This window comes from Quercus suber, unplaced genomic scaffold, assembly GCF_002906115.3.
Source record: "Quercus suber isolate HL8 unplaced genomic scaffold, Cork oak 2.0 scaffold_1037, whole genome shotgun sequence".
Taxonomy (NCBI): Eukaryota; Viridiplantae; Streptophyta; class Magnoliopsida; order Fagales; family Fagaceae; genus Quercus; species Quercus suber.
In genome coordinates, this window is record NW_027070448.1 from 89576 (window position 1) to 115991 (window position 26416).

Below are 26416 nucleotides of genomic sequence, written 5' to 3' on the forward strand. Positions count from 1 at the left end.
ATGATAGTACAAATTTAAGATATGTTTTACAAGGGCTTCCCCGTGATTTCCTAGCTCCTACTTCCAACTGCATTGCTAGGATGGTTCCTCAGTATCAGAGGCGGGGACAGGGATTCCAACTTTACAGTTTACACATACGCTGCTTTGACTAAAGAACTTAGAAGAGAATTACTTATTACAACTCTGCGAAAATATTATTGATGTATAAATGCCTGTCCCTTTCAAGCATTCTGTCACTTCCAAACACCACTCATTTTATCGTAACTGATTCATGAATCTATCGTTATTTCAAAAGAAAATTTTGAGCTTTTCAGTTTTCTCTGCAATTTCATAAAAATCTGTGAACTCACTTTCGAGCACGTATATCCATCTCCTTTTTTTCTTCTTTTCCACTTCTTGAAATTAAAATCCAACTCAAATTTGCTTTCTTCTTCGTCAATTTACGTTTTCTTTTGTGTGTTAAATTCTTCAAAAAACTATTTTAATATATTTTTAATACATATCTCTAGCATATTTCCGATGGCTTTTCTGGCCATAGAAAACGCCTCCTCCTCCTCCTCATCTATTCATCCTTCTTCTACCTCTGTATGCAAATACGAATACGACGTGTTTCTCAGTTTCAGAGGCACCGACACCCGCAACAATTTCACAGACCATCTATACTATAGGTTGAAGCAAGAAGGCATATTCACATTTAGGGACAATGAGAGGCTCGAGCAAGGAACAGAGATTAACTCAGGGCTCCTGAGAGCAATAGATGAATCGAAAATCGCTGTTGTCGTTCTATCCAAACAATACGCTTCGTCTAGTTGGTGTTTGATCGAACTAGCAAAGATCGTCGAGTGCATGGACAAGAAGAAGCTGACAGTCCTTCCTGTGTTCCACTATGTGGATCCTAGTGATGTCAGGTATCAGAGAGGGTCTTTCGCGGAAGCTTTGCAAAACATGAAAATCGATTCAAAGATAAGATTGATGATGTGAAGACTTGGAGAGCAGCCTTGACAGAAGTTGCCAATCTCTCTGGATGGCATCTCAAGGATAAGTAAGAATTTCTTTTTCTTTTCGAATGATGGTTTTTATTTTATTTTAATTTCCTGAATTTCTTATCGTTACTTTCTTTACTTTGCCACATGGCATCTTTCTTTTACTTCGCCCTGTATATGACAAATCTAGGAATTATAAGCTCGAATTGGACTTTGGATGAACAACATCGCATGCATATATTGTTTGTACCACGTACATACTATACACTTGTAGAGTTCTTTTTTTTTTTTTTTTTTTTACTGAACAAAGCTCAGATTGTATGTTTGCTGAATATTTTGTCTCTAAATTAATGTATCTCTAGCTCTGCCTCATCGAAATTGTTGTTCTGCTATATTCTTTGCAGTTCTGAATCAGAAGTTATAAAAAAATCATTCAAAATAAGTAGTGAGTTGGATCATGAAGTCCCATTTGTTTCCGAGCACCTCGTTGGAATGGACTCCCGTGTGAAGGAAATGTTGGATTTATGCTTGGGTGAAAGGTTGAATTGTGTCCGCTTAGTTGGGATTTGTGGTATGGGTGGAATCGGTAAAACAACTTGCCCGAGAAATTTATAATAGAATTTTTCGTGACTTTGAAGCTAGTAGTTTTATTGCTAATGTTAGAGAAGAGTCTGAAAATCGACATCTAGTTTCTTTACAGAACAATCTCTTTCTAAGATCCTCGTGGGAACAGAAAAAAATATTTTAGATGTTGAAGAGGGAAAGAAAATTCTAAGGAATAGACTCTGCAATAAGAAGGTTCTTATTGTTCTTGATGATGTGAATGATGATGAACAACTAAAAGCATTAGCTGGGAAGGATTGGTTTGGTCTAGGGAGTATAATCATTGTAACAAGTAGAGATATTCATTTGTTGAACACCTATTGGGATGGGGTTATTGATATATATATAGCTAAGGGGTTGAATTATGATGAAGCAATGGAGCTTTTTAGTTTGAAGGCTTTAAGAAACCTCATCCTAAAGAAAATTATGTGGATTTGTCTATAAATTTTGTGAGTTACGCTAACGGCCTCCTTTAGCTCTTAGAGTTTAGGTTCTTCATTGTTTGGTAAAACACTTGATGCATGGAGAAGTGCTCGAGATAAATTAGAAGCAAAACCTAATAGAGCCATTATGGATGTACTTGAAATGAGTGTTGTTGGGCTTGACGATACACAAAGAGATTTGTTTTTAGATATTGCATGTTTCTTTAATGGAATGGACAACTATTGCATAAGAGATACTCTAGAAAGTTTAGGTCACTATATCTACGATATTGATGTTCTTCTGGACAAATCTCTAATAACCATTGCTTCAAATGGAGCTCTTGGGATGCATGATTTGCTTAAAGAAATGGGTCAAGACATTGTTCGTTGTGAATCCCCAAAGACCCTAGTAAGCGTAGTAGGTTATGGAGTTATAAGGATGTCCTGCATGTATTGACAAGTAATGCTGTAAGTTGACAAGTTTAAACTTGAATTTAGATAAATATATATCTTCTTTCAAATTCTTCTAATTTTTTCTAATTTCATTGTTTTTGGTTACTAGGGAACAGAAGTAGTTGAAGGCATAATGCTAAACATGCCTATTGAAGCAAAGGAACGCTTGAGCGCTGAAACCTTCTCAAAGATGAAAATTTGAGATTTCTTAAAATTGGTTATGTGCATCCTTGGCAAAACTACATTGGAGCTCCTATCCAACTTCCACAAGGTCTCAGTTATCTTTCTAATGAGTTACGCATAATAGATTGGCATGGATATCCTTTAAAATCCATGCCAACCAGTTTCCAACTAAACAAACTTGTTGAACTAAGAATGCGTTACAGTGACATCAAACAACTATGGAAGGAATTATGGTAAGATTTTCACTTATGCAAATGTGTTTTTCCTTCATTTTCATTAAGGCATGAGTTTGTCTAATTATTTCTTGGTTTATAATAGATTTTAAATGAGTTAAAACTCATTGACTAAGTGATTCTCAAAACTTGATTGAGATCCGGACCTTAGTGGAGTCCTAAATCTTAAGAAATTGATCCTCCAACGTTGTACAAGACTCTATAAGATACATGCATCTCTTGGAGATCTCAAAAGGCTTATTCAATTGGATTTGAATGATTGTAAATGTCTCGAAAGGTTTCCTCACAAGATCAACTTGGAAGCTCTTGAATTTTTCAATCTTAGTGGTTGTTCAAGACTAAAGAAATTTCCATATATTGTGGAAAATATGCCACGTTTGTGGAAACTTTGTTTGAGTGAGACTGCTATAAAAGATCTATCATTATTAGTGATACACTCCGCTGGCCTTATAGAATTGGATTTAAGAGATTGCAAAAACCTTTCGAGTCTCCTATTGCAATTTGTAGTTTGATGTCTCTTAAAACTCTCAATTTATCTGGCTGCTCAAAACTTGATGAATTGCCAGAAAATTTGGGAAAAATCGAAGGTTTGGAGGTGTTAGACTTGAGTGGGACTGCTATAACGGGCCTACCTTCATCCGTTGTTCACTTAAAAAATCTCAATTTATCTGGCTGCTCAAAATTTGATGAATTGCCAGAAATTTGGGAAAAATTGAAGGTTTGGAGGTGTTAGACTTGAGTGGGACTGCTATAACGGGCCTACCTTCATCCTTTGTTCACTTAAAAAATCTCAATTTATCTGGCTGCTCAAAACTTGATGAATTGCCAGAAATTTGGGAAAAATCGAAGGTTTGGAGGTGTTAGACTTGAGTGGGACTGCTATAACGGGCCTACCTTCATCCGTTGTTCACTTAAAAGATCTCAAAGTACTATCTCTCTCCGGATGCATGGGGCTATCATCTAATAAGCTCACGGGCATGCTAGAGCGTTCTTTAATAGGCTTATGCTCTTTGACCAATCTTAATCTAAGTTATTGCAATGTTCAGACAATTCCTAATGGTCTTGGGTGCTTGTCATCTTTACAACATTTAAATCTAGGGGGAAATAATTTTGTTTGCCTTCCTGAAAGTATCATTCAACTATCTAATTTGATAAGGCTTGAAATGGGTGGTTGCACTCATCTTCGAATGTTGCCCAAGCTTCCATTAAATATTGTGCATATTGAAGCAACAAACTGTACCTCACTGGAAACATTATCATTAAGACCAGAATCCGATTTTCAGCCGTGTTTTTCTCTTTTCGGTTGCAACAAATTGATCAAGAATCAAGACTACGGTGACCTGTTTTCAACAATGCTAAGACGTCATATCATTAATAACCAGGTCTGTCTCTCTCTCTCTCCCTCTCTCCCTCTCTCTCACATGTGAAGTTCTTAGCATCATGAATTGTATGTTTCAGGTTCAGTATAAGTATGATGGTTTCTCTCGAGATTCCTGGGAGTGAAATTTCGAAATGGTTTAGCCACCAAAATGTGGGGGGTTCAGTGAATCTGCAAGTGCCCTCAGATATATCCGTAACGAATTGATGGGAATCGCTGTGTGCGCTGTTTTTGTATTCCGCAAGCATCATCCACTTCACCAACTTCAAATTCAAGAATATGAAGATATGAATGGTGTTTCGTGTTTCTTTAATGGATTAGTCGGAGATGATGTTCCTATATCCAAGAAATTTGGTAAGATTGAATCGTATCAGCTTCGCTGAACTATTATTCCGGTGGACACCTTGCGCACTGGGGAGAAAAAATACTGAATAAAGTCGACGCTAACGACGGATTCAGCCAGATTGAAGTTAAATTTGAACCCTCGGTCCAGGCTTAGAGGTTACAAAATGCGGGGCCCATCTGGTATCCGAGGAAGACATTGAAGACTTAATAAACCAAACTAAGGCTCGGCCTAGCAGCTGCATCATCACCCCTTACGATGAGGATGGTTTTAACGATTCAGAAAAAGATACCAAAACTAAGCGAAGCCGTGATGACTCTGATGGGAAGGGGCTGGACGTAGTGGAGAAGCTACCTCTAATGATGTAGACGAACCACACCAAAGAGGATAAGACTCCCCAATCTGATTGAAAGATTAATTCCACGTTTAAGGCTTGGGATTCAAGCACACAAGAACAAGGTGACTCTGATTGCGAGGAAGAGAAATCCCAGTGAAATTGGTAGCTTTGATGAAATTGGCTGATCAACTTTCTTGTCTTTGACATTTTGTAAGTCTATATCTTTTCTCCCTCTTATGGAGCTTGTTGGTAGCTTTATATTTCTTTTTTCTTTTTAAAATTCGTTGAATTTCTTTTCTTCTTATTCTATGACAAGGTTCGTTTTAGTTTGGTATTTGTTTTCTCATTTCTGCCAGCTACCTCATACTGGATATGAAGAAGTATATTATTTGGACTTTGTTGAAAAGGAGAAACTGACACGTTGCTGGCTGATGAAAAGCATGTGGAATTGATTGTATGGTAGTCATTTTGTTCAATTGTGCTTGATGGTATATTCGGAACTCTCTGTTATTGCACTCTTTTTATAGTATTTAGTTTACTACAACTTTCCATAGGAGAATGCAATAGATTATAAATGCATGGTACTCCAGTGTTGTAAAATCAAATGGAATGAAGAAAATTTGGGCCTCTGTTTCCAAGAGAAGTTAAATTGCAACAAAGTAGATAAAGTTATATGCAAAGCTTTCTTGTCGTGTACAATAGAACTAATGCAACTATTTTATCATTTCGAAGTAGGACAACTATTTTAAAACTTAAAGGACCCTTCTTTTCTCTTTTTTTATTTTGACTTCACACCACACCACCCATTGCTTGGTTGATTGGAAAGTTGTGGAAATTTCCTTTTGGTATTTGTATTTGAGCTGAGTTTGTCCTTGAATTAGGCCTGAAACAGTTGAATTAGGTTCCTGAGTTCTGACTTGTTTTTTCTGGGTCCCAATATAACAAACTTACAAAATATCATTATTTTCTGTTTTTATTTTAATAATTTGATTTAAGGATGAAATTTTGTCTTGAACTCCTGATGTGCATGTGTCTATATAACAAGTTAGCTCTGTTGAGTTAATAGAGTAAAGCTATAATATTAATTTCTTTCTTTAGAATATTTGCAGTAGATGGATACTATGCTATCAATTATATCATTTGTTTGGTTATTGCTGGTCAAATAATATTTTTTAATGCACTTCTTTATCAGACTACGATCATCCAACTACCATCCTCGTCAATTCTAAATAAGAAACTTCTCATCGTCTTATTTGTCATTTGGAAACTGATGTCAAGTGGTTCCATCTAGGTGCATTGATGTGGCAGTCTTATATATTGTGTGGATCACGTCCTGATTGGTTGAATCAATACAATTGCATGGAAGCTTCTATTGCTAGCAACTGCCAAAGCTTGAATGTGCAGAAGTGTGGGCTTTGTCACTGCTACATGACTTCTTTATCTGATAATTGGGGTCTCATTTGTCAATTGATGGTTGATAATGGAGAAAGATATAAGCAAAATTGTAATTGTGAAGCAAGACCCTGTAGATTTAGAAGCTATGTTGAAGAAGTTCAGCCTAAAAGACTCAGTTTACACATTGATTCCATGCTTAAGGATGAGGGAAAATGATATGTCCCATTTCCTCTTGCATTGCTGCCTTCATTATTTTGAGATTTTCCTTCAAGCTACTGGTATGCTTCACCCCTAGTTTCTGTCATAGATTTATTTCAAATAGCTCATTTATTTCCTCTTTTCTTTGTGATTTGATTAAATACTATTCCCCATGGTGTAACTTCAACTCATAAGTCACATCAGTACTGCCTCATTTGGATTTTTTCAAAATTTCTGTGGATGAATACTTCAACAGTGAGCAGAATTTATACCAAACTTGTGTATTCCTATCGGTCAAATTTTCCAAGGTTGCATACCTACATGAACTTGGGCCTAGTCTTTTTTTTTGGGGATGAATGAAAAATATTATTAAGAAAACACTCAGTACAAAGCAATACGCAACATAACAATAGCAACAACAGAACAACTAGACATGATATAGACATTTTGAAGCAGAGCAAAACTCTCTTTAAAGAAACACTTTCTGGATTTTCCGAATGCAATATTGACTCTTACTAGGACACCAAATTCAATCACAACAGCACCTAGCATAAAAATTATAGATGTAGCAGGAAACACAGTGGCAGGAAACAATTCAGCACGACTGGCAGGATTCCCTGGCTTTATTTGAGAAATGATAGTGGATATTCCAACTTTCACATAGAGATATATTCATGCTAGTCTTTGCTAGAGTCTATGAAATTCCCTCTAACTGCCATCCTTACACCAATCTCGCTTTCTTCAACTGCTCCTCACTTAAAATATTCCCTCCATGAATTCTGGCATTTCTATGACTCCATAAATGGTGTGTTAAAAATCAAACACCGCCTCTCTCTCTCTCTCTCTCTAGAAATTTCTCTCTTGCTCTCTCTGGAATTTTCTTTCTACAAGACTCTCTTGCACAATTAAAGTCCAGCCACAACTTAGGATGTCTAGAAGCATGGAGAGAGCAGTTTACTGTTACTGGGCTAGATATCAAAGCGGTAACTTACAATTGAACCAAGTAATAAATGGGAAGCGATGGCGCTTATTTGGTGTGTGAAGTGTAAGCACCAATTCCTAGTGTGATAATATTGTCCTTACAAGAGTGAGTTGTAAAGTAAATTGCATGGTCTGTTGTGCAGAGCAAATGCAAGTGAGTTGGTTGTGTGCATTATAAGAATTTAGTTTGGAAAAGTTTAAAAGGCAAAAAGTTTGATGTGTGTGTCTATTGTGTAAGCAAAGTGTGGTGTGTGTCTATGCAGAAGTGTCTTGTCTTTAATTTGAAATCAGAATTTGTTTTGGGTCTTCATTACTTCTTGGTGGTCTTTCCTCAACATGTATTTAATACCNATTGCCGTGGTGTGGGTGTTGCCTGGTGGGTCGGGTGGGTGTGGGCTTGGTTGATTTTTTTTTTTCTTTGTTATGGGCTGTGGTGGTGGTGGTGATGGTGGTTGTTGTGGTTTTGGTTGTGGTTGTGGTTGTGTGCATGGTTTTAAAAACCGAACCGGTCATAGAACCGTTTTTTTTGTAATTTTCGGTTCAACCCCGGTTTTTGGCCGGTTTTTCGGTTGTTGACCGGTTATTGACCGGTTATTGAGCTTTTAACCGGACCAGATTGGCCCCCGGTTCCCGGTTGAACCGGTCGGACCGGCCGGTCCGGTCCGGTTTTTAAAACAGTGGTTGTGTGTGCAATTGTGTATGTGGTTGTGATTGTTGTTTATTATGGAGGATATATTATTTTATTGTAGTGGATATATTATTTTATTGTGATGTTTATATTATTTTATTGTGTTGAAAGCTAAAATAGATCCATTGCTGCAGCATGTGTGTAGGTAAAATAGATAAAATAACTTTTTGTGGTGCCAAATAGCTAAATTTTTAGCTCTACTGCTGTGGATGCTCTAACTATCTAAAATAAAAAAAAATCTTCTCATTAGTGTAACTATTGATTTATATATAAATAGTAATGCTACCGTCGCAAACTATTTTACAAAATTTTCACAAACTATTGATAAGGCAAATTTTTACTAGTTCTAATCTGGGCCACTACTAATATCAAATTTTTATTTACTAATAATTATTTGAAAAATGCTAAAACCACGTAACAGTTTGTAAAAATGTTATAAAATAATTTGTGTTTGTAGTATTACTCCTATACTAAAAAAAAAAATAAAGTTATGAACAAAACAAAAAATTACAAGAATAATATTTCTAAATTTTTTTTCTTCTAATTAATAAACTTATATAGTTGTAAAATTTATAATGGTGTGACAAAATTCAGTTGGCATATATATTTTAAATGATAGTACAAATTTAAGATATGTTTTACAAGGGCTTCCCCGTGATTTCCTAGCTCCTACTTCCAACTGCATTGCTAGGATGGTTCCTCAGTATCAGAGGCGGGGACAGGGATTCCAACTTTACAGTTTACACATACGCTGCTTTGACTAAAGAACTTAGAAGAGAATTACTTATTACAACTCTGCGAAAATATTATTGATGTATAAATGCCTGTCCCTTTCAAGCATTCTGTCACTTCCAAACACCACTCATTTTATCGTAACTGATTCATGAATCTATCGTTATTTCAAAAGAAAATTTTTGAGCTTTTCAGTTTTCTCTGCAATTTCATAAAAAATCTGTGAACTCACTTTTCGAGCACGTATATCCATCTCCTTTTTTTCTTCTTTTCCACTTCTTGAAATTAAAATCCAACTCAAATTTGCTTTCTTCTTCGTCAATTTACGTTTTCTTTTGTGTGTTAAATTCTTCAAAAAAACTATTTTAATATATTTTTAATACATATCTCTAGCATATTTCCGATGGCTTTTCTGGCCATAGAAAACGCCTCCTCCTCCTCCTCATCTATTCATCCTTCTTCTACCTCTGTATGCAAATACGAATACGACGTGTTTCTCAGTTTCAGAGGCACCGACACCCGCAACAATTTCACAGACCATCTATACTATAGGTTGAAGCAAGAAGGCATATTCACATTTAGGGACAATGAGAGGCTCGAGCAAGGAACAGAGATTAACTCAGGGCTCCTGAGAGCAATAGATGAATCGAAAATCGCTGTTGTCGTTCTATCCAAACAATACGCTTCGTCTAGTTGGTGTTTGATCGAACTAGCAAAGATCGTCGAGTGCATGGACAAGAAGAAGCTGACAGTCCTTCCTGTGTTCCACTATGTGGATCCTAGTGATGTCAGGTATCAGAGAGGGTCTTTCGCGGAAGCTTTTGCAAAACATGAAAATCGATTCAAAGATAAGATTGATGATGTGAAGACTTGGAGAGCAGCCTTGACAGAAGTTGCCAATCTCTCTGGATGGCATCTCAAGGATAAGTAAGAATTTCTTTTCTTTTCGAATGATGGTTTTTATTTTATTTTAATTTCCTGAATTTTCTTATCGTTACTTTCTTTACTTTGCCACATGGCATCTTTCTTTTACTTCGCCCCCTGTATATGACAAATCTAGGAAATTATAAGCTCGAATTGGACTTTGGATGAACAACATCGCATGCATATATTGTTTGTACCACGTACATACTATACACTTGTAGAGTTCTTTTTTTTTTTTTTTTTTTACTGAACAAAGCTCAGATTGTATGTTTGCTGAATATTTTGTCTCTAAATTAATGTATCTCTAGCTCTGCCTCATCGAAATTGTTGTTCTGCTATATTCTTTGCAGTTCTGAATCAGAAGTTATAAAAAAAATCATTCAAAGAATAAGTAGTGAGTTGGATCATGAAGTCCCATTTGTTTCCGAGCACCTCGTTGGAATGGACTCCCGTGTGAAGGAAATGTTGGATTTATGCTTGGGTGAAAGGTTGAATTGTGTCCGCTTAGTTGGGATTTGTGGTATGGGTGGAATCGGTAAAACAACTCTTGCCCGAGAAATTTATAATAGAATTTTTCGTGACTTTGAAGCTAGTAGTTTTATTGCTAATGTTAGAGAAGAGTCTGAAAATCGACATCTAGTTTCTTTACAGAACAATCTTCTTTCTAAGATCCTCGTGGGAACAGAAAAAAATATTTTAGATGTTGAAGAGGGAAAGAAAATTCTAAGGAATAGACTCTGCAATAAGAAGGTTCTTATTGTTCTTGATGATGTGAATGATGATGAACAACTAAAAGCATTAGCTGGGAAGGATTGGTTTGGTCTAGGGAGTATAATCATTGTAACAAGTAGAGATATTCATTTGTTGAACACCTATTGGGATGGGGTTATTGATATATATATAGCTAAGGGGTTGAATTATGATGAAGCAATGGAGCTTTTTAGTTTGAAGGCTTTTAAGAAACCTCATCCTAAAGAAAATTATGTGGATTTGTCTATAAATTTTGTGAGTTACGCTAACGGCCTTCCTTTAGCTCTTAGAGTTTTAGGTTCTTCATTGTTTGGTAAAACACTTGATGCATGGAGAAGTGCTCGAGATAAATTAGAAGCAAAACCTAATAGAGCCATTATGGATGTACTTGAAATGAGTGTTGTTGGGCTTGACGATACACAAAGAGATTTGTTTTTAGATATTGCATGTTTCTTTAATGGAATGGACAACTATTGCATAAGAGATACTCTAGAAAGTTTAGGTCACTATATCTACGATATTGATGTTCTTCTGGACAAATCTCTAATAACCATTGCTTCAAATGGAGCTCTTGGGATGCATGATTTGCTTAAAGAAATGGGTCAAGACATTGTTCGTTGTGAATCCCCCAAAGACCCTAGTAAGCGTAGTAGGTTATGGAGTTATAAGGATGTCCTGCATGTATTGACAAGTAATGCTGTAAGTTGACAAGTTTAAACTTGAATTTAGATAAATATATATCTTCTTTCAAATTCTTCTAAATTTTTTCTAATTTCATTGTTTTTGGTTACTAGGGAACAGAAGTAGTTGAAGGCATAATGCTAAACATGCCTATTGAAGCAAAGGAACGCTTGAGCGCTGAAACCTTCTCAAAGATGAAAATTTTGAGATTTCTTAAAATTGGTTATGTGCATCCTTGGCAAAACTACATTGGAGCTCCTATCCAACTTCCACAAGGTCTCAGTTATCTTTCTAATGAGTTACGCATAATAGATTGGCATGGATATCCTTTAAAATCCATGCCAACCAGTTTCCAACTAAACAAACTTGTTGAACTAAGAATGCGTTACAGTGACATCAAACAACTATGGAAAGGAATTATGGTAAGATTTTCACTTATGCAAATGTGTTTTTCCTTCATTTTCATTAAGGCATGAGTTTGTCTAATTATTTCTTGGTTTATAATAGATTTTAAATGAGTTAAAACTCATTGACTTAAGTGATTCTCAAAACTTGATTGAGATCCCGGACCTTAGTGGAGTCCTAAATCTTAAGAAATTGATCCTCCAACGTTGTACAAGACTCTATAAGATACATGCATCTCTTGGAGATCTCAAAAGGCTTATTCAATTGGATTTGAATGATTGTAAATGTCTCGAAAGGTTTCCTCACAAGATCAACTTGGAAGCTCTTGAATTTTTCAATCTTAGTGGTTGTTCAAGACTAAAGAAATTTCCATATATTGTGGAAAATATGCCACGTTTGTGGAAACTTTGTTTGAGTGAGACTGCTATAAAAGATCTATCATTATTAGTGATACACTCCGCTGGCCTTATAGAATTGGATTTAAGAGATTGCAAAAACCTTTCGAGTCTCCCTATTGCAATTTGTAGTTTGATGTCTCTTAAAACTCTCAATTTATCTGGCTGCTCAAAACTTGATGAATTGCCAGAAAATTTGGGAAAAATCGAAGGTTTGGAGGTGTTAGACTTGAGTGGGACTGCTATAACGGGCCTACCTTCATCCGTTGTTCACTTAAAAAATCTCAATTTATCTGGCTGCTCAAAATTTGATGAATTGCCAGAAAATTTGGGAAAAATTGAAGGTTTGGAGGTGTTAGACTTGAGTGGGACTGCTATAACGGGCCTACCTTCATCCTTTGTTCACTTAAAAAATCTCAATTTATCTGGCTGCTCAAAACTTGATGAATTGCCAGAAAATTTGGGAAAAATCGAAGGTTTGGAGGTGTTAGACTTGAGTGGGACTGCTATAACGGGCCTACCTTCATCCGTTGTTCACTTAAAAGATCTCAAAGTACTATCTCTCTCCGGATGCATGGGGCTATCATCTAATAAGCTCACGGGCATGCTAGAGCGTTCTTTAATAGGCTTATGCTCTTTGACCAATCTTAATCTAAGTTATTGCAATGTTCAGACAATTCCTAATGGTCTTGGGTGCTTGTCATCTTTACAACATTTAAATCTAGGGGGAAATAATTTTGTTTGCCTTCCTGAAAGTATCATTCAACTATCTAATTTGATAAGGCTTGAAATGGGTGGTTGCACTCATCTTCGAATGTTGCCCAAGCTTCCATTAAATATTGTGCATATTGAAGCAACAAACTGTACCTCACTGGAAACATTATCATTAAGACCAGAATCCGATTTTCAGCCGTGTTTTTCTCTTTTCGGTTGCAACAAATTGATCAAGAATCAAGACTACGGTGACCTGTTTTCAACAATGCTAAGACGTCATATCATTAATAACCAGGTCTGTCTCTCTCTCTCTCCCTCTCTCCCTCTCTCTCACATGTGAAGTTCTTAGCATCATGAATTGTATGTTTCAGGTTCAGTATAAGTATGATGGTTACTCTCTCGAGATTCCTGGGAGTGAAATTCCGAAATGGTTTAGCCACCAAAATGTGGGGGGTTCAGTGAATCTGCAAGTGCCCTCAGATATATTCCGTAACGAATTGATGGGAATCGCTGTGTGCGCTGTTTTTGTATTCCGCAAGCATCATCCACTTCACCAACTTCAAATTCAAGAATATGAAGATATGAATGGTGTTTCGTGTTTCTTTAATGGATTAGTCGGAGATGATGTTCCTATATCCAAGAAATTTGGTAAGATTGAATCGTATCAGCTTTCGCTGAACTATTATTCCGGTGGACACCTTGCGCACTGGGGAGAAAAAATACTGAATAAAGTCGACGCTAACGACGGATTCAGCCAGATTGAAGTTAAATTTGAACCCCTCGGTCCAGGCTTAGAGGTTACAAAATGCGGGGCCCATCTGGTATCCGAGGAAGACATTGAAGACTTAATAAACCAAACTAAGGCTCGGCCTAGCAGCTGCATCATCACCCCTTACGATGAGGATGGTTTTAACGATTCAGAAAAAGATACCAAAACTAAGCGAAGCCGTGATGACTCTGATGGGGAAGGGGCTGGACGTAGTGGAGAAGCTACCTCTAATGATGTAGACGAACCACACCCAAAGAGGATAAGACTCCCCAATCTGATTGAAAGATTAATTCCACGTTTGGGAAGGCTTGGGAATTCAAGCACACAAGAACAAGGTGACTCTGATTGCGAGGAAGAGAAATCCCAGTGAAATTGGTAGCTTTGATGAAATTGGCTGATCAACTTTCTTGTCTTTGACATTTTGTAAGTCTATATCTTTTCTCCCTCTTATGGAGCTTGTTGGTAGCTTTATATTTCTTTCTTTCTTTTTTAAAATTCGTTGAATTTCTTTTCTTCTTATTCTATGACAAGGTTCGTTTTAGTTTGGTAATTTGTTTTCTCATTTCTGCCAGCTACCTCATACTGGATATGAAGAAGTATATTATTTGGACTTTGTTGAAAAGGAGAAACTGACACGTTGCTGGCTGATGAAAAAGCATGTGGAATTGATTGTATGGTAGTCATTTTTGTTCAATTGTGCTTGATGGTATATTCGGAACTCTCTGTTATTGCACTCTTTTTATAGTATTTAGTTTACTACAACTTTCCATAGGAGAATGCAATAGATTATAAATGCATGGTACTCCAGTGTTGTAAAATCAAATGGAATGAAGAAAATTTGGGCCTCTGTTTCCAAGAGAAGTTAAATTGCAACAAAGTAGATAAAGTTATATGCAAAGCTTTCTTGTCGTGTACAATAGAACTAATGCAACTATTTTATCATTTCGAAGTAGGACAACTATTTTAAAACTTAAAGGACCCTTCTTTTCTCTTTTTTTATTTTGACTTCACACCACACCACCCATTGCTTGGTTGATTGGAAAGTTGTGGAAATTTTCCTTTTTGGTATTTGTATTTTGAGCTGAGTTTGTCCTTGAATTAGGCCTGAAACAGTTGAATTAGGTTCCTGAGTTCTGACTTGTTTTTCTGGGTCCCAATATAACAAACTTACAAAATATCATTATTTTCTGTTTTTATTTTAATAATTTGATTTAAGGATGAAATTTTGTCTTGAACTCCTGATGTGCATGTGTCTATATAACAAGTTAGCTCTGTTGAGTTAATAGAGTAAAGCTATAATATTAATTTCTTTCTTTAGAATATTTGCAGTAGATGGATACTATGCTATCAATTATATCATTTGTTTGGTTATTGCTGGTCAAAATAATATTTTTAATGCACTTCTTTATCAGACTACGATCATCCAACTACCATCCTCGTCAATTCTAAATAAGAAACTTCTCATCGTCTTATTTGTCATTTGGAAACTGATGTCAAGTGGTTCCATCTAGGTGCATTGATGTGGCAGTCTTATATATTGTGTGGATCACGTCCTGATTGGTTGAATCAATACAATTGCATGGAAGCTTCTATTGCTAGCAACTGCCAAAGCTTGAATGTGCAGAAGTGTGGGCTTTGTCACTGCTACATGACTTCTTTATCTGATAATTGGGGTCTCATTTGTCAATTGATGGTTGATAATGGAGAAAGATATAAGCAAAATTGTAATTGTGAAGCAAGACCCTGTAGATTTAGAAGCTATGTTGAAGAAGTTCAGCCTAAAAGACTCAGTTTACACATTGATTCCATGCTTAAGGATGAGGGAAAATGATATGTCCCATTTCCTCTTGCATTGCTGCCTTCATTACTTTTGAGATTTTCCTTCTAAGCTACTGGTATGCTTCCACCCCCTAGTTTTCTGTCATAGATTTATTTCAAATAGCTCATTTATTTCCTCTTTTCTTTGTGATTTGATTAAATACTACTTCCCCATGGTGTAACTTCAACTCATAAGTCACATCAGTACTGCCTCATTTGGATTTTTTCAAAATTTCTGTGGATGAATACTTCAACAGTGAGCAGAAATTTATACCAAACTTGTGTATTTCCTATCGGTCAAATTTTCCAAGGTTGCATACCTACATGAACTTGGGCCTAGTCTTTTTTTTTGGGGATGAATGAAAAATATTATTAAGAAAACACTCAGTACAAAGCAATACGCAACATAACAATAGCAACAACAGAACAACTAGACATGATATAGACATATTTGAAGCAGAGCAAAACTCTCTTTAAAGAAACACTTTCTGGATTTTCCGAATGCAATATTGACTCTTACTAGGACACCAAATTCAATCACAACAGCACCTAGCATAAAAATTATAGATGTAGCAGGAAACACAGTGGCAGGAAACAATTCAGCACGACTGGCAGGATTCCCTGGCTTTATTTTGAGAAATGATAGTGGAATATTCCAACTTTCACATAGAGATATATTCATGCTAGTCTTTGCTAGAGTCTATGAAATTCCCTCTAACTGCCATCCTTACACCAATCTCGCATTTCTTCAACTGCTCCTCACTTAAAATATTCCCTCCATGAATTCTGGCATTTCTATGACTCCATAAATGGTGTGTTAAAAATCAAACACCGCCTCTCTCTCTCTCTCTCTCTAGAAATTTCTCTCTTGCTCTCTCTCTGGAATTTTCTTTCTACAAGACTCTCTTGCACAATTAAAGTCCAGCCACAACTTTAGGATGTCTAGAAGCATGGAGAGAGCAGTTTACTGTTACTGGGCTAGAAATATCAAAGTCGGTAACTTAACCAACTTGAACCAAGTATAAATGGGAAGCGATGGCGCTTATTTGGTGTGTGAAGTGTAAGCACCAATTCCTAGTGTGAGTATATATGTCCTTACAAGAGTGAGTGTGGTAAAGTAAATTGCATGTGTCTGTTGTGCAGAGCAAATGCAAGTGAGTTGGTGTGTGCATTATAAGAATTTAGTTTTGGAAAAGTTTAAAAGGCAAAAGTTGATGTGTGTGTCTATTGTGTAAGCAAAGTGTGGTGTGTGTCTATGCAGAAGTGTCTTGTCTTTAATTTGAAATCAGAATTTGTTTTGGTCTTCATTACTTCTTGTGGTCTTTCCTCAACATGGTATTTAATACCTGCCATGCTAACTTACATAAGGAAGCTTTAAGACTCTTACCTTTTAAACTTTCCAACCCCCATTCAGCAACCTTATTTCAGTTTGTTTTGGGAGAGTCTATGATGAATCTGTTCATAACTTCACTCCACAATCTTTTTGACAAACTGCATTCAGAATATAGTTGGTCTCAACATCTGATACTAGGGAACTTATGGTATTGTTAACATCACATTTTTTACAGCATTGTTTAAATGCCCCTTGGCCCTAATAGGTTTATCTTTTTCTCCAATGTCCTCCAGAGGAGGTTTGCTCTGTATAGAAACTAGAGAATTGGACCTAAGTGGATTCCAGACAAGTGTTTTCCTTCAATACACTTAAAAATTTTCATGAGTGATGTTATGATCATATATATAATATTAAGTAGATTTACTAATTTAATTAAGATTTATTTGGTAGATGATTCTTGATGGTGTTCAAATATTCATGTATTATTAGATGAAAATAATTATTTGATACAAATCATATAATATCTAAAAATTGAAGCATATCATTTATTACTCTTACGCTCTTGTTGAGCCACATCAGTGTAGCAATTCAGTCCACTTCAGTTCAATTCGGTCCACATTGGTCCTGTTTGGTCCACTTTGGTCTATTCAGTCCATTTTAGTACACATACAAATCCATATGACTAATGGTTGAATTCCTAAGTTGAATATACTGAATGAACTTATAGTTTATTCTTTATTCTTTAATTGTCTTATTATTGATCAGAATCATCTTTATTAATGTACTCAACTTAAACTTTTATTTTATTTATTTAGTTTTACTTGTTAACTATGCAACTTTTTTTAGTCTACTAGTGCATCCAAACATGATTCTTGACAATTTGGAATTAGAAACTTCTCATTGTCTAATTTGTCATTCAAAAACCAAGATCAGATAAATGGGCCATGGGATGCTTGACAGCAGAGATGATCATCCTATTGCCAGTAGTACGGGTTTTTGTGCTACTACCACCACTACACGGTCTTTGGGTGTCTTTGGGGTTGAGGCTGATGATGACGATGGAGTGGAACAGGTTTCAGAACTCAAAAGATCAAAAAAATCCCACAAAGATCACCTGAAAGCATGTGTATGTATACATATTCATCTAAACATTTGTCTTTGTGTATGTGACTATTTATCTGTTTGGCTGCAAGGAAACTTGAGGAAAATTAATGTAGAAAGGTTACAAAGCTTTGAATTTTATCTCGTTTTGATGTTTTAGTTTTGGGGAATCATAACGCTCAACTAATATGGGCTGAAATAGTGGTGCTGGGCTTAGTTCTTGAGTTCTCAACTTTCTGGGTTTCTTTTGAAACATATAAATTTTGTTTTCTTATCCTGTATTTTTCATAGAAACTGGACAAGTGACAAAATTGTAGGGTATATGCTTTCTTATGGTTTTGTTTTCAGAACACATAAGCATGGCTCCAGCAAGCCAGTTGTGTTTGGCTTTGCTAGAACTTTCTTTCCTTAACATAAAATGCAATTTTTTTTTACTAAGAAAGTATAACTGATTGTAGCTAATCTCGTTTTGTATATATGTTTTCTGATGGTACCATTGGAGCAATGCCAGAAACCTTTGGAGGAGAATATAATTTTTTATTTGGGGACAGTTTGTGGGAAGACCCACATTGCTGTACTGCTTATACACAAGCTGAGTCACTTGATAAGGAAGCCCAGGAAGAAGGTATGCATCTTTTCGCCCCTACGGTGGCTCTGGTTCAGCAGGTAAGCTACTATTTACCATGTTGGTTTTGTAATTTGATGTTCAATTTTGGGCTGTATTTAAGTTTGAGGCAATTTTTCTAGTTTATATGGCTGGTACGTTGCACAGTAATGAAGTTGTGTGCTCCTTGGCTTGGCTGAGGTGGAAGGTCTTCAGGCTGTGAGAAGGGGGCTGGGCTATTGGTTGTTAGTGCTTATATATGCAATTTCTTATTGTGATTCTAGATTTTAATTAGGGGCTTTCTGATTCTAAGTGGTTCAATTTCACTTTGGAAGGGAGTTTGGCATTGAATAATTTGAATCATGATTATACTATGAGCTCATTATTCCTTGAAAAATATTAACAAAATCAAAATAAGGCTGGACTACCAGAAAATACATAAGCATCAATTTCTAGCATTGAGGATTCAATTGCTTGAAATTAGTCAACCTTGATTGTGAGAAGCGCGGGCTTACTCTTCTAACAACATGGTGATATGTAGAGTTTAAGCAAATTATAAGGCATTGCGTGACCCCTTTATCTGATAATTGGGATCTCATTCGCCAATTGATGATTGATTATAGCCAAAAAAGAAAAGAAAAGCAAAACTGTAATTATGAGGCAAGACCTAGTAGAACTAAAATCTCTAAAGAGGAATTTGACCTTGAGAGACTGAGACAACCCCTTGATCCCATTCTTAAAGATGAGGGAAAACAAGTTTTAGAATAACATTTCCACTACTCACACTTCTGCCTTCATTACTTCTGTGCTCTTCCTTTTGTCATAAATTTATATAAAAGATCTCAATTATTTCTACTTTTCTTTGTGATTTGGTGAGAAATTACTTTTCCATCCCTTTTACCCACATGAACACTACCTCATTTTTCAAAAATATTTATTCATTTTAAAATTTCCTTGTGAATCAAATTTTCCAAACTTAGATCTGTCCTACATAATCTGTCTTTTATTTTTTGATTTGATTTTAGATTTGTGCACTTCTGTTAAGGACATCACAATTTGATTTTAGATCATATATAGTTTTTGGCCAGTCAAATTGACTCTGGCATTCTAGCTTACTGATTAATTATTGGTGGGATGTGGATGTTGATTATCGAAGATTTGAAGTTTAAGAAATTTATAAACATGGGGAATTTTATTGCAAAATGTGCAACCTTACTTCAGAAATAGATAGATTGACATTGCCATATGTATATGCTTTCTATTCTTTTAGATAAACATCATAAACATTTAAAACTTATAAGGTTCGTGAGGCTTTTTGTTTGTAAGTTATAGTTGAATTAGATTGGCACAGATAGAAAAGAAAAATAAATTAGAATATGTGATTGCCAGCACTTCACATCATTTAAGTGGTCATGGAAGTAACATATGAGAGAAGCATACTGCTTGTATAGATGATCTGTGTGGGATTGGGTACAATGCTGGTGTCCACAGAAATTTTTATGGGACAATGTGCCAATTTGGAATTGTGTTGATAGATCTCATGTGCATGATTTGTACTATTCTCTGTATCTCAACCTGCACTATAAAATATATTTTCAAAAGTTATATGAGCCCTTATGTATTATTTTTTTTCCTTAAACTTAAACAATGGTTTTTTAATTAAGGAAAAATGATAGAATGAGAAGCTTTATACAAACCTCAATGCTAGCAAACCACAGTTTTTGAAATTCTTAATGTTCTATTTCTCTGGTGGGTTTTTAAAAATACCTCAGTAAATGAAACAGCCAAAGAAACTTTGTTCATAGATGCTATGACTTTCAATTAATTCCCAAGCATCTTTGTGTTTTCTAATTTGGTGCTCCATTTTACTAGACATCAATTAGTTCTTCTTACAGTCATTAAGGATGTCCTTGCTGTAAATTAGAATTATGCTAATATATTGGCTCTCAAGTTGTCAATTTTTTTTTTGTTTGGGGGGGCGAGGGGTGTGCAGATTATTGTGGACACTGCATCTCCTGCAGATCATGGTCATGTAACTGGGCAAATGCCAGTAAATTGAGTGTTATCTTCTGGACGTAAAGAGGACTTGCTGATGATGCAGAAATGGTGGTTGGTTCTGCTTCTGCTGATGACTGTGCTGTCCTTTGATGGGTTCAGCTGCTAGTGGGGAAAGAGGCTTTTCATAGGATGTATTCCAATTGAAGCTACTATGGATAATGTGCAGTTGCATTTCAGTCAGTTTGGCCATGCTTTGGACTTGTATCTTCCCATGGTAATAGTTGTGGATTTGCATCTAGGTTAATTGAGAATGGTGTAGAGGGTTTGCTGATGAATATTACTTACTGCATTTTTTGCTTGACAACTATTTCAAAATGCTTAAACCATGGCCATGCAGCATGTAGTTGGATGTGTTAAACCTTCTTGGGTTTGTTCAAGGAATTAAATGGGCTTGCTTGCCAAGAGAGACTTTTACCACCTTATCTATATAGCAAAAATTCAAAATTGCACAAGACTAGTAATGGCTAAAGTCAAGATGGTGAGATGTGACTACAAGGTGGAAAATGAACACATTATTGGGGGTAGCACTAAATGGAAAACAAATGAAAAATATTCTGAAAAATTCATCCTGGGATGCAAATTGAAATTTAGTAACTGTTCAGAGGCTTTTCCTAGTGCTAATTGATTGCATGGTTTTTTCACGTTGCTGTTTGCACATCATGTAAACTGATTTTGTACTGTAATTGCATATGCTTAGTAGTATGTATCACATCCTTTTGGGTGTTGCCCATATGTTTTTGGCATGACTAATATCATGATGCATTTTTCTTCAGGATGAAAGAATGGGCAGAGGTGTGTCCTAGATGTCATCATGATATGCCTCTTGTCGACTTTGGGACGTGCTTGGGCCTAATAGGCACTCATGTGGGTAGCCGGAGTATCAAAGGAAAGAGCCTCAGAAATTCCTTATTATCTCAGAGAAACTCAAGAATTCTTGGAGAGGTCAATACAGAGGAAAGCATACAAAGAGTTTGAGAAAAGATGTCAAGTTTAGGTTGATGTTTAAAGGAAGTGGCTGCAACTTTATCCTAAACAGAGTTCTCCGTTGTAACTGGTTTGTGCCTTGTTTCATCCTTCATGACCTTTGGTTAAAAGTTTACTAGTAGCTAGCTTTGTGATTGTTTTGTTTGTAAAAACAAGATGTTGGGTATGATTAGCACCAATCAGGGGCTGTAGTTTAGTCTAAAGACTTGCGTCTCTTTGTAGAAATGGGTTGGGATGATATAACACTGTTTTCATGCTGAGAAAGGAGTTTATGTCAGGGTAGATGCCTTTGTTGTAGTGGACTAGCTAAACTCTGAGTGTTCAAGTGTTTCTGTTTGTATTGGTGTGTTTCATATCAATAATAATTTCTGAATTATCCAAAATGATAAAAACAAGAGTCGTTCACAATTCTGTTGTGTATATGCAACAATTTTTGAGTCTTGAGGAGTAAGGAGATGCACCTAGACCAGGCGCTTAACACTATAATTTCTTAACATGTTTGATGGTTGCATTTGTCATTGGCTTCCCACTTTAGCACCTTTGTATTTCATCCCTGTTTTGTCATTGTATTTCCCACTTTAGACCAGGAATATAGCTTCTGATGTGCCACACATCAAACCTTGTTCACATGAAAGTCACCATTAAAATGAGGCCATTAGCACTAGGCAATTATTATGAGAGTGGTATATACGAACTAAGTTTTTCAAGGAATTTCAAACTTCAACTAGGAATTCCAAATTTCAAAGAACATATGATGCTGGACAAAAATGAAAGTAACAAGGAAAGTAAAGATAAACTTAAGAATCAACACTTAGGGTCACTTGGAATCATCACCTAAGGCGTTAGGAATCAACACCCAACTATTGAAAAATATCCGATATGAATTTCATTAATCATGTCTATCTTCCAATACAAATAAACTAAGGCTCTTTTGTAGAGCTAGAGCTCTCAAGAAATAAAGAAATGGTAAAAGATAAAAACTAATGAAAACTAATCTTAACTGAACTCAAACACTAATCCCTATCTAATCTCAAATTTAATCCATATCCGAATAAAAGTTTACAATTATCCAATTTCCTGTGAGATAAATACAAAAATCTGAAAATGTAAATTCTAAAATAATTTTGGTTTTGCACTTGCATTAACATAGTTGCATCCTATGCGAGAAAGATTAACTAGCCTATTGGCATTTGAGTGCGGATTTGCATCTTGTGCATTTGTTATTGTGTTTCCACTTTAGCATATATGCTCTTAGCATCTAAATTTGTTGAAGCTGCTAATGGACACACATTCTCACATTAAATTTCATAATTTATAGACTTGTGCGATTATGAGTGGTCAATGAAAAGTGGCGTGTAGAAAGTGTCCACTTATAAACGCACAAGTTAACAATTATGAAATTGGGATACAATTAGGTATGTCCCTAGAATTTTTCAATTTTTTTTGCTTGGAAGTTACGATTTGGACCTGATGGAGTCATGGAAGATTAATATGCTATTATTTTGCAAATTCATCTATTCAAGAATTATTTTATTAGGTTCTCGTGTGAAGTCCAATTGAAGTGAAAAACGTGCCCTTTTAATGGTCTAAGTATGAGTTTTTTAGGGTTGAAACAATTTTTAATTTGCCTTGCAAGTCCGTTTAGTTTCTTCTCTCTCTTTCTCTTCTTTCTTTCTAAGGTTATTGTTCATGGGTACTATTCGCACAGCCCTAATTAAATAGCCTTAACTTCTCTCTAATTCTTCTTCTTTCTTAACTCTAAACCCACCGCAACTAAACGTAGACAAATTCCTAATTTGTTCTACATTTTGACCACTTTTCCATATTGTGAGACAAGAGAGAGAAGAAAAACAATTTAGTAGTGAAAAAAGAGAGAGAAGAGAAAGTGACGGAGATAAAGAAGAGAACCGTCACTCAATTAGACTATAAATATAGCTTTTGACATGCCACATCAACATTGTTCACAAGAGAGTCACCTTTAACCATTATCTTCCAAGCAATTGCTCAATTAGTCTAGGAAAATTGCTTCTAACATGCCACATCAAAACTTGTTCATGATAAAGTCATCAATATCAATAAAACAAGGCCATCAATGCTAGGCAAATTATTATAAGAGCCACCGTATATGTGGGTTAAGATTTTCAAGGAATTTTTCTTAAACTTTTAGAGGATACTAGTATTATGCCCGTGCGATGCATGACTTAATAAAAAAAATTATATATAAATTTTTAAAAATATTTTTTTGATAATATAATTAAAAATATAAATTTCTAAATCTATGTTCACCCATCTTCCTAAAATTTAGCATGCCTCTTCAAATCCTAGGTACACATTCTCCTATTTTGAATTCAATTTTTTTTTACTCTTAACTTCTAATCATTATCTTTTATTTTTATTAAAAAAAATTTAATTGCTCAAAATTCTTTCGTATTCCTTAACTAACCACTGATATTGCCAGTAAAAAAAAAAAAAAAAAAAGTTAACAATTGGATAAGATAAACTACGATGAACTATCGCTTTAAAAAAATTCTATCTACAAATTCTCACAAACACAACTTCAAACTTCCACCCATTATCATTAATAAGTTATAATGTTCTCCCTCCATCCCTATCCTCCATAGCAACAACTATTTTTGTATGTAGCCTCTATAATGAACGTTGTTTTATGTTTTTAGGATAAAAGTTTGCAATCAATGGGTAGGGGACATGAAGTCTGTGCTACAAATGATATGCCATCATTTTGAAGTCCATATTAATAATCCGGTTGTTAAAGTTCATTATGGAGTCTACATTCCTAACAGAGCAACATCATCTCTGGGTAATTGTTTTATGTTTTTTGGATCTAAATATATGTTAGAATGTATTGTGGGAGTTGGATTTGGGAAGTGCTTCCTAAGTTAAGTAAGCCCAGAGTCACATGTTTAATTTTTTAGTGCATTCTGTGTAAGAGATCAAAAAAATTATTAAAATTTACCCAAAAAATAGAATAGCATATGAGCATGAAATTATAGGAAAAAAATTATATCTATTTTTTAAAAATATAATAAAATTTCTGCAATTATAATTATTATTTTTTTTAAATCTAAATCTAAAACGTGTAAGATTAATATGTAAGATTTTTTTTGTTGCTATTTTTTAATTAATATTTTATTTTTCAACTTAGATATTATAATAAGAAAATGATTAGATGAAGAATTTGGATTGTAATCAAATTATGATTTATATCCAATTTTTTTTTTTTTGATTTTTATCAACTTAGAAATTATAGGAGAAGAAAAATTATATCTAAAATAATATCTATTTTTTTTAAAAATCTAATAAAATTTCTACAATTTGGTAAAACTATTTAGCGCAACCACGGACTTTAAACCTAATTTTTATTGTATAGTATATGATATGTAGTTGCATCTTGTATGAGAAAGAATAACTACGTCTAAGTCTATTGTGCATGTGCATGCAAATTAATGTTGCATGAGTTCCTCCAACAAATAAAGAACTAAAGAACGATCATTTGCCTCAATAATAATACTAATGTTGATCTAATAAATTTTTTTCTTCATAGGAATAAAGTACGAATAAAACGCTACATAATGTTATGAGTCCAATTTATGTATTTAAAAATTAAGGTATAATTAATAAATGACTAAACTTTAAGTATGTAAATGGTTTTAACAAAAAGAAAAAAAAAAGTATGTAAATGATAGACATATTATATATATATATATATTATAGAATAATGTAAATGGTAATTTAATGGAAAGGAAGACTGCTTTGTTGACTTGACAAAGACAAACCACACATTTTATAAATTTCGAGGTAGTGAATTCCAATAAAAAGAAAAAAAAGAAAAAAGAAAAAGAAAGAAGAGCGCACCAACTCCGACAATCTCTTTTGTTAATTTGTTTTCCTTCTCTCTCCAGAACTGCAAGTCTGCAATGTCATCATCCTCATGCTGACCTCACCTTTATCTTTATTCTTCTTCCCTTTCTTTGCAGCTCAACGCTAAGCTAACCCAATTCTCAATTTTCAACCTCACTTGGCTTTCATCTTCTAAGATTTTCCCGTCAACAGCTTTTCAGTTTACGCACCGAAATCTATTTCTTTGTTTCTTTTTTTCAGTGACTGAAATTTTTGGACATTGATCCAATTTCTTCCATATCCTTTTATGTCCACTCAAACAGCTTCCTCCTCCTCCTCTTCTTCTTCTTCTTCTTCTTCTTTGAAATACGATGCGTTCCTTAGTTTTTGCAGAGTTGACACCTGCAAAAATTTTACAGACCATCTCTATATTGCTTTGAGACAAAAGGGTATTATCACCTTCGGGGATGATGATGAGATACTTGAGCAAGGAAAGTATATTTCTTCGCAGCTCTTGAAAGAAATAGAAGAGTCCAAGTATGCAATCATCGTTCTCTCAACAAACTCTGCTTCTTCAAGGTGGTGCTTGATTCAACTAGCTAAGATTTTTGAATGCATAGAAGAGACCAAGTTGACAGTTTTGCCCATCTTTTACCATGTTGATTCCTCCGATGTACGGAATCAGACGGGTGCTCTTGCTGAAGCCTTTGAGAAGCATGAAAAAGATCCCAGGATTAACAAAGGGGATGTGCAAGCATGGAAAGCTGCTTTGAAAGAAGTGGGCAATATCTCTGGATGGGATTTACATGATAGGTAACATTTGTCTTTCGCTAGAGTACTTTTGTTCACATTATCATCAATATGGTAATTTTTCTGCACTAAAGCTTTGCTGACTTTCCCGTGGAATAACATGACAGATTTTATTTGCTTTTTCTAATCTGATTAACTAGAGAAAATTTCTATTTGTCCCTTGTATGTATATTATGACTTAGGGAATTATAAGCTCAAGTTTGACTTTGGTGGAAGAGCCTTTGCATTGTATGAGGCATGGTAGTCTATTACTGAATTACTCAATATGGACAAAAAAAAAAAA

General features: G+C 35.2%; 4 protein-coding genes across 8 annotated transcripts; all 4 read left to right on the top strand.

Moving 5' to 3' along the window:
* Positions 1–519: 519 nt before the first annotated feature.
* LOC136065590 (disease resistance protein Roq1-like) lies at positions 520–2030 on the top strand. Its single transcript, XM_065769045.1, has 3 exons — positions 520–908; positions 1388–1569; positions 1684–2030. Exons 1-3 carry the CDS (start codon positions 520–522, stop codon positions 2028–2030), a joined length of 918 nt encoding a protein of 305 aa, XP_065625117.1.
* A 7221-nt stretch (positions 2031–9251) lies between these two features.
* On the top strand, positions 9252–11311 carry LOC136065591 (disease resistance protein RUN1-like). The gene is made up of 2 exons (XM_065769046.1): positions 9252–9856; positions 10204–11311. Exons 1-2 carry the CDS (start codon positions 9333–9335, stop codon positions 11309–11311), a joined length of 1632 nt encoding a protein of 543 aa, XP_065625118.1. The 5' UTR covers positions 9252–9332.
* Positions 11312–11403: 92 nt separating this feature from the next.
* On the top strand, positions 11404–21873 carry LOC112040874 (disease resistance protein RPV1-like). 5 transcript variants are annotated; one of them, XM_065769043.1, is made up of 9 exons: positions 11404–11706; positions 11792–13093; positions 13170–13990; positions 14140–14273; positions 15079–15462; positions 17652–17844; positions 18331–18485; positions 20407–20695; positions 21255–21873. In XM_065769043.1, exons 1-3 carry the CDS (start codon positions 11422–11424, stop codon positions 13935–13937), a joined length of 2355 nt encoding a protein of 784 aa, XP_065625115.1. In that variant the 5' UTR covers positions 11404–11421; the 3' UTR covers positions 13938–13990; positions 14140–14273; positions 15079–15462; positions 17652–17844; positions 18331–18485; positions 20407–20695; positions 21255–21873. The 5 variants fall into 5 exon arrangements, with proteins under 5 accessions (XP_065625115.1, XP_065625114.1, XP_065625113.1 ...); XM_065769042.1 differs by having other exon boundaries at positions 20417–20695; XM_065769041.1 differs by having other exon boundaries at positions 17647–17844; positions 18331–20695.
* A 3757-nt stretch (positions 21874–25630) lies between these two features.
* Positions 25631–26140, top strand: LOC136065592 (TMV resistance protein N-like). Its single transcript, XM_065769047.1, has one exon. The coding sequence runs from the start codon at positions 25631–25633 to the stop codon at positions 26138–26140; it is 510 nt and encodes a 169-aa protein (XP_065625119.1).
* Positions 26141–26416: the final 276 nt, after the last annotated feature.

Coding starts and splice junctions, on each gene's coding strand:
- LOC136065590 (XM_065769045.1), top strand. CDS start 520: ATGGCTTTTCTGGCCATAGAAAACGCCTCCTCCTCCTCCTCATCTATT. Junction 909..1,387: donor GTGGATCCTAGTGATGTCAG/GTATCAGAGAGG, acceptor TATTCTTTGCAG/TTCTGAATCAGAAGTTATAA. Junction 1,570..1,683: donor TTGTGGTATGGGTGGAATCG/GTAAAACAACTT, acceptor GTTTCTTTACAG/AACAATCTCTTTCTAAGATC.
- LOC136065591 (XM_065769046.1), top strand. CDS start 9,333: ATGGCTTTTCTGGCCATAGAAAACGCCTCCTCCTCCTCCTCATCTATT. Junction 9,857..10,203: donor GGATGGCATCTCAAGGATAA/GTAAGAATTTCT, acceptor TATTCTTTGCAG/TTCTGAATCAGAAGTTATAA.
- LOC112040874 (XM_065769041.1), top strand. CDS start 11,422: ATGCTAAACATGCCTATTGAAGCAAAGGAACGCTTGAGCGCTGAAACC. Junction 11,707..11,791: donor AACTATGGAAAGGAATTATG/GTAAGATTTTCA, acceptor GGTTTATAATAG/ATTTTAAATGAGTTAAAACT. Junction 13,094..13,169: donor GTCATATCATTAATAACCAG/GTCTGTCTCTCT, acceptor TGTATGTTTCAG/GTTCAGTATAAGTATGATGG.
- LOC136065592 (XM_065769047.1), top strand. CDS start 25,631: ATGTCCACTCAAACAGCTTCCTCCTCCTCCTCTTCTTCTTCTTCTTCT.